Source organism: Oncorhynchus mykiss, chromosome 21 (assembly GCF_057628025.1).
Source record: "Oncorhynchus mykiss isolate SJ-2025 chromosome 21, ASM5762802v1, whole genome shotgun sequence".
NCBI classification, from domain to species: domain Eukaryota; kingdom Metazoa; phylum Chordata; class Actinopteri; order Salmoniformes; family Salmonidae; genus Oncorhynchus; species Oncorhynchus mykiss.
The window spans coordinates 34,218,860-34,232,248 of NC_143042.1; the positions used below are offsets into that span (position 1 = coordinate 34,218,860).

General features: G+C 44.0%; 1 protein-coding gene across 2 annotated transcripts in view; it reads left to right on the forward strand.

Annotated features, from left to right (window-relative positions):
- The first annotated feature begins 7,152 nt into the window (after positions 1-7,152).
- LOC110500405 (calsequestrin-1) overlaps positions 7,153-13,389 on the forward strand; it is a 30,474-nt gene continuing 24,237 nt past the window's right edge. For both annotated transcript variants that reach the window (XM_021577764.3, XM_021577765.3), the window contains exon 1: positions 7,153-7,562. In XM_021577764.3, the coding sequence (XP_021433439.3) occupies positions 7,326-7,562 (237 nt within the window). In that variant the 5' untranslated portion in view covers positions 7,153-7,325. The remainder of the gene's footprint in view (positions 7,563-13,389) is intronic.

The window sequence follows — 13,389 nt, forward strand, 5'->3', positions numbered from 1 at the left end:
GCTGGTCATTTATGAACATTTGAACACCTTGACCATGTTCAGCCAGAAGAGAACTGGCCACCCCTCATAGCCTGGTTCCTCTCTAGATTTCTTCCTAGGTTTTGGCCTTTCTAGGGAGTTTTTCCTAGCCACTGTGCTTCTACACCTGCATTGCTTGCTGTTTGGGGTTTTAGGCTGGGTTTCTGTACAGCACTTTGAGATATCAGCTGATGTAAGAAGGGCTATACAAATACATTTGATTTGATACTGAAGTGACTTTCAACGTGGCACTGTTATAGGATTTCACCTTTCCAACAAGTCAGTGTGTCAAATTTCTGCACCGGTCATCTGCAAGTGCTATTATTTTGAAGTGGAAACATTGAGGAGCAACAACGGCTCAGCCGCGAATTGGTAGGTCACACAGGCTCACAGAACGGGACCGCCAAGTGCTGAAGCGCATAGCGTGTAAAAAGCATATTTCCTCAGTTGCAACACTCAACATTCTCTGGAGTGATGAATAACGCTTCACGATCTGGCAGTCTGACGGATGAATCTGAGTTTGGCGGATGCCAGGAGAACTCAACCTTCCCCAATGCATGGTGCCAACTGTAAAGTTTGGTGGGGGAGGAATAATGGTCTGGGGTTGTTTTCATGGTTTGGCTAGGCCCCTTAGTTACAGTCAAGGGAAATCTTAACTCTACAGCATACATTGACATTCTAGGGACCATTCTGATTTTCCACCTTTGTGGCAACAGTTTGGGGAAGGCCCTTTCTTGTTTCAGCATGACAATGCCCCCGTCCACAAAACGAGGTCCATACAGAAATGTTTTGCCGAGAGTGGTGTGGAAGAACTTGACTGGCCTGCACAGAGCCCTGACCTCAACCCCATCGAACACCTTTGGGATGAATTGGAACGCCGGCTGCGAGTCAGGCCTAATCGGCCAACATCAGTGCCCAACCTCACTAATATTCTTGTGGCTGAATGGAAGCATGTCCCCGCAGCAATGTACCAACATCTAGTGGAAAGCCTTCCCAGAAGAGTTGAGGCTGTTATAGCAGCAAAGGGGGGACCAATTCCATATAAATGCCCATGATTTTAGAAAGGGAGGTTCGACGAGCAGGTGTCCACATTATTTTGGTCATGTAGTGTATTTCACAGCAGTTTTGATGGTAAAATGATTCTCTACACTGTTCATTGCTTGTTTTGTCACATAAACTGAAATAAAGCTAATTATTTCAATATTAGCAACCAGGGAATGGCGGAGCGATTCTGCATATTGCACCTTTAAGATGCACTGAATGCCATAATATTATGCTATTAATTGCCTGTATATGCAAAGGAACTGACTGATAATCATAGTGACTGAGATGTTTCAACATGTGCGGTGCCATTACTGCTATGGCCAGAGGAGGGTGCTGTTTTCCACTGAGGTACACTACGGTCGTCATTGCCTAGGGGGATTGTCCTAACACACACACACACACACACACACACACACACACACACACACACCACAAACATTCATGCACGCATGCACATGCAGGTTTGGTTGTCGACCGTCAAATAAATACACACACTCACCCTCTCTCTCCCTCTCTCTCTCTCTCTCTCTCTCTCTCTCTCTCTCTCTCTTTCTTGCTCTCTTTCTCTCACACACCACCAATAAGACAGAAGTTATTCCAACCTTCATTTAACTTCCCCATATACTGTACCTACCACCCTTCTGCCCCTGTCTCCCTGGCATCTAAATAGGCACAAACTGTATGAGCCAGCATATGACATGGAGGAGGAGAGGATCAGGTTGCAAACTGTTATTAATAACTCTCCTCTCCTTTCTACTTGGTAAACTAAAATCTGACATGCTCTCTCTCTCTTTAGCTCTCTTTCTCCAGCTCTAGCACTCTCTCTCTCTTTAGGTCTCTCTCCTTCTTTCTAGCTCTCTCTCTCTGGCTCTAGCACTATCTCTCTTTAGCTCTCTCTCCTTCTCTCTCTCTCTGGCTCTAGTGCTCTCTCTCTCTAGCTCTCACTCCTGTCTAGCTCTCTAAATCTCTTGCTCTAACTCTGTCTCTAGCTCTCTCCCCTTCTCTCTAGCGCTCTCTCCTTCTCTCTAGCTCTCTCTCCTTTTCTCTAGCTCTCTCTCCTTCTCTCTAGCTCACTCTCTCTCGCTCTCTCTGGCTCTAGTGCTCTCTCTCACTCTAGCTTCCTCTCTCTACCTTCGCTGTCTCCAAGATCCCCTAAATATATATACACTCACTTGTGCATATACTGTACCTAGGCTACATGTGCACACACACACACAATACTAGCTAACATATTACTGAGTGTACAAACATTAGGAACACCCACTCTTTCCATGACATAGACTGAGATCCCTTATTGATGTCACCTATTAAATCCACCTCAATCAGTGTAGATGAGGGGGAGAAGACAGGTTAAAGAAGGATTTTTAAGCCTTGAGACAATTGAGAGATGGAATGTGTATGTGTGCCATTCAGAGGGTGAATGGGCATGACAAAATATTTATTTAAACCATACTGGTTTAAGTGTGTCAAGCACTGCAATGCTGCAGTGTTATTTATTTATTTATTTATTTCACCTTTATTTAACCAGGTAGGCTAGTTGAGAACAAGTTCTCATTTGCAACTGCGACCTGGCCAAGATAAAGCAAAGCAGTTCGTCACATACAACAACACAGAGTTACACATAGAATAAACAAACATGCCATCAATAATACAGTAGAAAAATCTATATACAGCATGTGCAAATGAGGTAGGATAAGAGAGGTAAGGCAATAAATAGGCCATGGTGGTGAAGTAATTACAATGTAGCGATTAAACACTGGAATGGTAGGGTGTGCAGAAGATGAATGTGCAAGTAAAGATACTGGGGTGCGAAGGAACAAGATAAATAAATAAATAAATACAGTATGGGGATGAGGTAGATTGGATGCGCTATTTACAGATGAGCTATGTACAGGTGCGGTGATCTGTGAGCTGCTCTGACAGCTAATGCTTAAAGCTAGTGAGGGAGGTAAGAGTCTCCAGCTTCAGAGATTTTTGCAGTTCGTTCCAATCATTGGCAGCAGAGAACTGGAAGGAGAGGCGGCCAAAGGAAGAATTGGCTTTGGGGGTGACTAGTGAGATATACATGCTGGAGAGCGTGCTACGGGTGGGTGCTACTATCATGACCAGTGAGCTGAGATAAGGCTGGGCTTTACCTAGCAGAGACTTGTAGATGACCTGGAGCCAGTGGGTTTGGCGACGAGTATGAAGCGAGGGCCAGCCATCGAGAGCATACAGGTCGCAGTGGTGGTTAGTATATGGGGCTTTGGTGACAAAACGGATGGCACTGTGATAGACTGCATCTGATTTGTTGCATAGATTGTTGGAGGCTATTTTGTAAATTATATCGCCGAAGTCGAGGATCGGTAGGATGGTCAGTTTTACAAGGGTATGTTTGGCAGCATGAGTGAAGGATGCTTTGTTGCGAAATAGGAAGCCGATTATAGATTTAATTTTGGATTGGAGATGTTCAATGTGAGTCTGGAAGGAGTTTACAGTCTAACCAGACACCTAGGTATTTGTAGTTGTCCACATATTCTAAGTCAGATCTGTCCAGAGTAGTGATGCTGGACGGGCGGGCAGGTGCGGGCAGCAAACGAGAGCATGCATTTAGTTTTATTTGCATTTAAGAGCAGTTGGAAGCCACGGAAGGAGAGTAGTATGGCATTGAAGCTCATCTGGAGGTTAGTTGACACAGTGTCCAAAGAAGGGTCAGAGGTATACAGAATGGTGTTGTCTGCGTAGAGGTGGATCAGAGAATCACCAGCAGCGAGAGCGACATCATTGATGTATACAGAGAAGAGAGTCAGCCTGAGAATTGAACCCTGTGGCACCCCCATAGAGACTGCCAAAGGTCCGGACAACAGGCCCTCCGATTTGACACACTGAACTCTATCGGAGAAGTAATTGGTGAACCAAGCGAGGCAATCATTTGAGAAACCAAGGCTGTTCAGTCTGCCATTAAGAATGTTGTGATTGACAGAGTCGCAAGCCTTATCCAGGTCCAAGATTACAGCTGCACAGTAATGTCTCTTATCGATGGTGGTGATGATATGACCGCGGCAGCGTTCTAATATATGGGAATCTCAGACGATACGAAACAGAGGTTGAACAGGCTAGTAATAGGGGTTGCAACAATTTCGGCAGATAATTTTAGAAAGAGAGGGTCCAGATTGTCTAGCCCGGCTGATTTGTAGGGGTCCAGATTTTTCAGCTCTTTCAGAACATCAGCTATCTGGATTTGGGTGAAGGAGAAATGAGGGAGGTTTGGGTGAGTTGCTGTGGGGAGTGCAGGGCTGATGACCGGGGTAGGGGTAGCCAGGTGGAAAGCATGGCCAGCCGTAGAAAAAGGCTTATTGAAATTCTCAATTATTGTGGATTTATCGGTAGTGACAGTGTTTACCTCAGCTTCAGTGCAGTGGGCAGCTGGGAGGAGGTGCTTTTATTCTCCATGGACTTTACAGTGTCCCAGAACTTTTTTGAGTTTGTACTACAGGATGCAAATTTGTGTTTGAAAAATCTTTCCTATCTGCCTGTGTATATTGGTTCGTAATTTCCCTGAAAGTTGCATATCACGTGGGCTATTCGATGCTAATGCAGAACGCCACAGGATGTTTTTGTGCTGGTCAAGGGCAAATAGGTCTGGAGTGAACCAAGGGCTATATCTATTCCTGGTTCTAAATGTTTTGAATGGAGCATGCTTATTTAAGATGATGAGAAAGGCACTTTTAAAGAATAACCAGGTATCCTCTACTGACGGGATGAGGTCAATGTCATTCCAGGATACCCCAGCCAGGTCGATTAGAAAGGCTTGTTCGCTGAAGTGTTTTAGGGAGCGTTTGACAGTGATGAAGGGTGGTCGTTTGACCGCAGACCCATTCCCGATGCAGGCAATGAGGCAGTGATCGCTGAGATCTTGGTTGAAAACAGCAGAGGTGTATTTGGAGGGTGAGTTAGTTAGGATGATATCTATGAGGGTGCCCGTGTTTATGGATTTGTGGTTGTACCTGTTAGGTTCCTTGATAATTTGTGTTAGATTGAGGGCATCAAGCTTAGATTGTAGGAGGGCCGGGGTGTTAAGCATGTCCCAGTTTAGGTCACCTAGCAGCACGAGCTCAGAATATAGATGGGGGGGAAATCAATTCACATATGTTGTCCAGAGCACAGCTGGGGGCAGAGGGTGGTCTATAGCAAGAGGCAACGGTGAGAGACTTGTCTCTGGAAAGGTGCATTTTTAGAAGTAGAAGCTTGAATTGTTTTGGTACAGACCCAAATAGTAAGACAGAACTCTGCAGGCTATCTCTGCAGTAGATTGCAATACTGCCCCCTTTGGCAGTTCTATCTTGGCGGAATATGTTATAGTTAGGGATGGAAATGTCAGTGTTTTTTGTGGTTTTCCTAAGCCAGGATTCAGACAGGGCAAAGACATCCGGGTTGGCAGAATGTGCTAAAGCAGTGAATAAAGCAAACTTAGGGAGTAGGCTTCTAATGTTAACATGCATGAAACCAAGGCTTTTACGGTTACATAAGTCAACAAATGAGAGCACCTGGGGAGTAGGAGTGAAGCTAGGCACTACAGGTCCTGGATTAACCTCTACATCACCAGAGGAACAGAGGAGAAGTAGGATAAGGGTACGGCTAAAGACTATAAGAACTGGCCGTCTAGCACGTTCGGAACAGAGAGTGAAAGGAGCAGGTTTCTGGGCACGATAGCATAGCATTGGAAGACTATCCATATAGACAGAGGCTTTTGCCTTTCTAGTTTTGTGTTTTACTTGCGTTTCTTAATTTTCTATAGGAAATGTAATAACAGTCACAAAATGTCCAGTAAAAGCATTGAAGATTGCTGTTCTTCTTGTCCATCATGGGAACCTACACTCTTAGAAAAAAGGGTTCTGAAAGGGTTCTTCATCTGTTCCCATAGTATAACCCTTTTTGGTTCCAGGTAGAACCCTTTTTGGGTTTCCTTAAGATGTTTTAACATGCTCATAGATGACCAGCAGGGTCAAACAATAATCAAAGTGTTTATTGAGTTATAGAGTCAGCACCCCAGGAGTAAATGTCAGTTGGCTTTTCACAGCCAAGCATTCAAAGGTCGAAAGAGAGAGAGAGACGAAACAGCGAGTCCGGGGTAAAGGTAGCACGTCCGGTGAACAAGTCAGGGTTCAATAGGCAGAATTGAAGAAACTGGATCAGCAGCACAACCAGGTGGACTGGGAACAGGGGAAGCTAGGAGTCATCACCATGACTCTGAATGTACAGTATTTCAAGGCCTTTACGCTGTGCCAAAGAATCTGTGCCATCCTGTCTGTTTGTCTGTCTAGGCACTCAGCTATGCACCGCACTGGCAGACTACAGTCGGGCCGACCTAGTTCGACATCTATGTGTCTCATGCCGTTTATACTCTGTGCCACCCTGAATATGCCTTTCTCTGTCTGTTTCTCTTTGTCTGCCACCCAGCTACGCACTGGTAGACAACTACCAAGTTCAACATAATCACCAATGTGCATCATGCCCTATACTCTGTGCCTATGACATTATGCCCCATTCTCAATATGCCCCATTCTCTCTCTCTCTCTCTCTGTCTCTCTCTCTCTTTGAACTTGCAGGCTACAGTACACCTCCATCAAACCAAGCTCATCGACCCTCAGGATTCCATGGTGGCCATCTTGCTCACACCGTTTGTGTCAGTATTTTTAGCCGTGGTCAGGGTCCCCTACAAAACTTAATATGGGAATGGAATCCTCTCTCTCTCTCTCTCTCTCTCTCTTTCTCTCTCTCTCTCTCTCTCTCTCTCTCTCTCTCTCTCGCCCTCCCTTTGTAGCCATGGTATCCAACAGGTGGCCATGCGATCCAAAGATAGCCCCTCCCACGTTTCCATCCATTTGCTATTTACTAACCCCCCTCAAACCCATTGTCACCAAGCCCCCCCCCCCATCCCCCTCTCACTTTCTCTCCCTACTTTTTGGTTGCCCACTCTCCCCGGGTTGCAGCCTGCTTCTCTCCCCCTCCAACTCGCCCTCGTCGTTGGAACCCCACCCCTCACTCACCCCCTTGGACGGTAGTGTCTGAGCCCGCATGTAAAAGGGGGGGTTCAACACTCCGACCTGCTCTTCTCTGGCCGGCGTCGAAACGAAGTGGACCTTGTTCCTAAGTGGCGTTTTTTAATTTTTAATTTTAGGAACAACGCAAAAATATATTCTTCCACAACATTAAACAATTCAGCAATTGACGTCCAAGTCGTGGGAGACCTGAGTCGGGGGAACCAACAATAACCTGGAACAATGAAGTGGGGTTGGGTGTTTCTGGGGGCCCTGCTCTCTTTGGGGAACATGTCCTGGGGAGAGAAGGGTCTGGAGATCCCTGAGTATGATGGGAAAGACCGCGTCCATGATCTCAATGCTAAGAACTACAAGTCTGTGATGAAGAAGTACGATGTCATGGTGATCTACTACCATGCACATGTGGAGAGCAACAAAAACGCCCAGAAAGCATTCGAGATGGAGGAGCTCGCCCTGGAGGTGGGTCCTATGGAGGGAATGGATGGAGGAATGGAAGGGAAGAGGGAGTAAGGATGAGTGAAATGGAGGAGTTGACCCTGGATGTGGGTGTTGGGACAGCATGACGAAACTGAGGGATAAGGGGAAAAGGGGTTGGAGGGATGAAGGGTTGAGGGAGGACTTATGAGGGAGATGGAGGAGAAGGTACGTGAGGCTAGATAACATGACTTCTGATGTGGGGCAAAAGGATGATGAGAAAGGGGGCGAGTGGATAGAAGGAAACTGAGGGATGAGAGAATGGAGGGAGGGGCAACAATGAGGGAGAGAGACAACATAGTTTGCGCTGCAGTTCCATTCTAGGAAGCCAGCAGCATCATCAACCCAGGGGGAAATGGAGAGAAGAGGGGATGAGGGAGAGAGAGAAAGAGACAATGTGGCCGGGGAGAACACTACACGCTGAGAGATGCTAAAAAAGCACCTTAATAGAAATTATAGTCTGTCTTTCCTAAGAATATTAGGAGCCTGGTTAGTTAGACTGAACCATGATGTGGAGCACTCCAAATGGTTGGGCCTTGGACACGTCACGTTATTGGTTGTTGGAAAGCAAGAGTTGAAGCTGGTCAGGTCTAGTCTGTGAAGCTGAGTCCTAAATCCATAGGTTTTTTGCTTCGGGGGTTCTCTGGGCTATTTAGTTCTGCTTGAGGGTGTCCAAGCGGCTTGTCGGTGTATGAGACTGTGTGCGTGCGTACAGGTACAGTATGTGGGTGTAGTGGATGAACTATCAAACTGCTGAATTCAAAGAGGATCAAAATGAAACTATGACATCATAACAACAACCGATATCTACCCCTGCAGTTCTTCTGCACCCTGCACTGCACGCCCACAGCAGATCAGGGTAAGTCCGGCTCTGTATGTATCAAGCGTCTCAAAGAAGGAGTGCTGATCTAGTATCAGTTTTTTGATCATGGTCTATAAGATTACATGGACAGGAGGGACCTGGGGCTATTTCTATCAAGAGTATTGAAGTAAGAGTACTGATCTAGGATCAGGCCCCCCCTATCCATGTCATCTTATTCATTGTGATCAAAAAGGGAAAATGTATCCTATATCAGCACTCATACTTTGAGATGCTTGATACATACAGTGTCTTCTTACAGGTCTAGAGTAGCGCTAGCTGTCATAACTGCAAATAGCCCTGGACAGGGATGGCGTAGTTACCAAGAAGGCGAAGAGCCTTCCGGGGAGGGACAGAGAGACATATATCACAGCTCTAACTTCTATCAGTGCTTTCAATGCTCTCCCTGCACCATAATACACAACGCTAGGCCGCAGGTGAACATCTTAACCTTTTACTGCAGTGGGCTAAATCAGGGTCACACAGAGTGTTTCTTGGTAGTCTTAACCTTTGAGACAAAAGTACACAGCTCACACATATGGTTATGAGCTTAAAAAAAAGATACCTGGAGCATGCCAGATGTAGAGTTGAAATGTGTTACATTTTTTAGTTTGCATCTCAATATTACACTTTATATAAATCACAGAAGACTGAAATATTACAAAACCGTTTGACATAGAAACAACGGATTTTCAGCGTTTTAGAAATATATATGTTTATTAATGATGAAATTATGAAAAATATGAATAACATTCCAACCATGAGGCCACTGCGTCATTTGACTGCAGGAACGGGCTACAACATCGTTTATGTACCTACCACACTTTGAATACGATAGATTGACTACAAGCACGTGTGTGCCCATGTGCAGCCATGTAGCTGAGTTGAGTAGTGTATGTGTGTGTATGTGTGTGTGTGTGTGTGTGCGCGTGTGTGTGTGCGTGTGTGTGTGTGAGTAGCTAGACTGCTGAGTTGCTGAGTAGCTTGACCCCTCACTGTCTTACTGTTGACTCCTGGTCAATGTGGAGCGTTAGTTAGCCAATCAGAAACAAGCTTTCAGGGGTCTAAAATACATACTGAAAATAGCATTTCCACCAAACAGGATATATGAATTATTAAATGATGCACCCTGACAAAATCAGATGTAATTGGATTTTTAAGAGTACAAAACTCAATATCCCCCAGTATATAAAAATATGTGAATGGTTTTATTGCAGGAAAGACCCCAATATCTCAAGATACTGATCAGAGGACTGGTCCAGCACGACAGTTTGTGTTGCCCTGATGCATTTCACAGATGGAAAATATCGTACGATTTCACTTCAACCCTGTAATGTTCAGAAACACTATTGGACAGATGAGTAGGACAAGGTGTGTAATCCAATGTCCTCTATCTGTAGTAATGAGGCTCCTGAGCTGCCATCTCCTCATGGATGTGTCAAACCATAGACAGTGTGGATGACAACGATTCAGCCACATACAAATGACAGCAGTCCCACAATTTCTAGATGTATCTTGCTTCTTTAGACTGAGCGTTATTGAGGTTGTGGTGGTGTCTGCATTCAAAAGCAGCGCTTATGTGAAACAACTGGATGAAACGGTAATCTAGAGGTTTTGGGTGACATGCAGTAATTGTTACGAGTGTTGAGGGAGAGAGATAGCAAGTTAAAATCCAGATGCACCAGAAACACTGACGGTTAAAGAGATTGAACGTGATCGTAAGCGCGTAGAAATTCATAACGTATTATACAAATTGGAATTTGTAACATATCAAACGAATTGCAGAATAAAAAAATGAGTTACTGATTTAAAAAAAAAAATAATAATAATTAAAAGTTTGTGAGTGCTACTTTCAAAACGAGTGCTACTTTCAAAACGAGTGCTACTTTCAAAACTACTGGCTGAAATTATACAAAAACTCTGCTGCGTCACTTTAAGACAGATAGCCTGAGCAAGATCACAAAAAAACTCTGGTTACCATCTTCTTGCCTGTGACTTCCCTAGTCCACCTAGCATGGCGAGAAAGTAATCCTCCTCGGCATCTTCTTCTCGGAGAGGTCAAAGGTCAGAACGCTAGCCTGTGTCTCCCCGGCCAGTCACACCTGAAATGTCACCCCTCTAAGAGTCAGATTACTGGAGTCAGATTATCTCTCTCTCGGTCAAAGACAAGATAATGGAGATGAAGATGCGATATCTATATGCGGTTGGGCGTTGATTTTGGAGATGTATCCATTTTGGGGTTTGCTTGAGGCTTGGGGCGGCAGGTAGCCTAGTGGTTAGAGTGTTGGACTAGTATCCAAAAGGTTGCAAGATTGAATCCCTGAGCTGACAAGGTACAAATCTGTTGTTCTGCCCCTGAATAAGGCAGTTAACCCACTGTTCCTAGGCCATAATTGAAAATAAGAATTGTTCTGAACTGACTTGACTAGTTAAATAAAGGTAAAATAAAAAATTGTATGAGGTGACTTGGGTGTGAGAGAGTATTCATGCTTGTGTTTCCTCACTCTTTCTTACTATATGTGGTCATGCCCTGGTATTGGACCTGTGTTGGTTTTTGGGTTTAGGAGTGCATGAGGCTACTTGAGGATGATTTGGGTGTGGGAGAGTATCAGTGTTCATGCGGGTGCAGTTTGTGTTTATGAGGTGTAATAATAACAAGTCTGATTGAATGATTTGTGCATTTGCAAGGAGGAGATGAGAGATGCAGAGAGAGAGAGACAGACAGAGGAGGAGAGAGGAGGAGAGAGAAATAGAGAGAGTTCTTTGTTCTCAAAGTCCCATGTCATGTAGCCTACTGTAGTTTGGTCAAGATCACAGCTGTTTGGTCACTATGGAGATTTGTATTAATTTGAGTCAGTCAGTGACTCATGCTAGCTAAGCTAGCATCGCTGCATTAGGCCTAATAACAGTGACTCATGCTAGCTGCCATTGCTGTACTGTACTAGGCTCAATCAACAGACACCCAACTAACAACAAATGTTCTCACAACTTTAAGGAACGTTTCCTTAAGAGTCGCATTAGGTTATTACCTGACGTTTTCATAGGAATGTTCCAGTGATGTGCAAGGACTGTTTCCAAGAGACCATTTTCTCGAAGTTAACCGGAACCCAGAACATGGTTACCATGTTCTCAGAATATTTAATATTAATGTTCTGGACACTTCTCATGGGAATGTTCCTGTGTCCAGTTTTCTGAGGGATAGGAGAATATTCCATCAACGTCACACCAAACACACGCAAAACGTGGTTACCATGGTCTTAGAATATAAGATATTAATATTCTAGACAAGTTTCATGGGAATATTGCAAGAACATTCCTGCGTCCAACGTCGTTTAAAACATAGGACATTCTGTTGTGGTCCCCCTGAGGTTTTTGTCATGTTCCCAGCTTCTTTCAGGTACGTCCCTAAATACGTTTTTTAAGATGTCGCCTGATGGTCCCTTAGAAACGTTTTTAAAAATGATCCTGTTTCTTTACAGACCACCCCTTGTTACTGTTGTCGAGCCTATCAAGGCCCTGATTGGTGAACCACTGATCCATTCACAGACATTTGTTGGCAAGGATAGGGACACCCAAACAGTGCTTTCAAACATGCAGCGTTTTCAACGTACATATTTGACATATAGTACCTTCAGAAAGTATTCACACCCCTTGGCCTTTTCCACATTGTGTTGTGTTACCGCCTGAATTCTAAATGTATATAATGTAATGTATTACATTTAGATTTTGTGTCACTGGGCTACACACAATGCCCCATAATGTCAAAGTGAAATGATGTTTTTAGAATTTTTTACAAATGAACAAGAAATTAAAAGCTGAAATGTTCTGAGCCAATAAGTATTCAACCGCTATGTTATGGCAAGCCTAAATAAATTCAGGAGTAAATATTTGCTTAACAAGTCACATGACAAGTTGCATGAACTGTGTGCAATAATAGTGCTTAACATGATTTTTGAATGACTACCTCATAACTGTACCCCACACATACTGTCCAACTTTCTGTAAGGTCCCTCAATCAAGCAGTGAATTTATTGGTAGATGGGTAAAAAAAAAGCAGACATTGAATTTCCCTTTGAGCATGGTGAAGTTATTAATTACACTTTAGGTGGTAATTAATAACTGCAGCCGGCAGTTAAGCTTTTATGGCTCACTGGCTTTGAACAGGGGAATAGTGAAAAATAGATGCATCTATCAGTAGTGCAAGTCCAAATGATATGTTTTCACAGGTCAAACGTGGGGTGTAGTTTTGTACTCTTCTTTGGGATAGGTATGGAGCTAGCCTGACTTGAAATGTGATATGGGGCAGCGGGCTTAAATCATATTTGGACCAACAGGTAACATACTATGTTAAATTGTGTAGATAATCCTCCAAGAAAACCAAATGGTTCAACCCTCATGTCTCTATTACAATCTGTTCAAAGGTTATTGATTTTCTACCCTTGTTGGCTGGCCAGAGTTAGGGTGACTAATTCAATGGGGGCCAGAGAAAAACAGTGGTACAAAAATCATAAAGCGTCGTGTCGTCTAGGCTGGACGCTATGACGGAGAGTAATGGCTACCTGGCAGTCTCACTTTCCCCGTAGAACTCATCATCTTTCTTTTCGCATGTACAGGACACATAAAAACAATATAGAGGTAGGATAGATATTGATTTTGAGTCATGACATATTTTAGTATAAGCTTTTCATAATAATACAAGACTCCTGTTTTTTTTTTTTTTAGAAGATTTCTCTCAAAAACAAACTGTATCTCTGTGAAATGTCACTGGAGCACTGAGTGAGCATACTGCAAGCTTTTTTTTTCTTTTTTCAAAGCCTTTCACATTTATTTCAGTTCAAAAACCGTTACACACTGTGTCCCTCAATGGCTGAGATTGATTGGCCACCCCTGAAGCTACCTGTGGATAATACAACATTAGCCAGTTCCTCTACATCTTTCTTGCATGACTAGCTG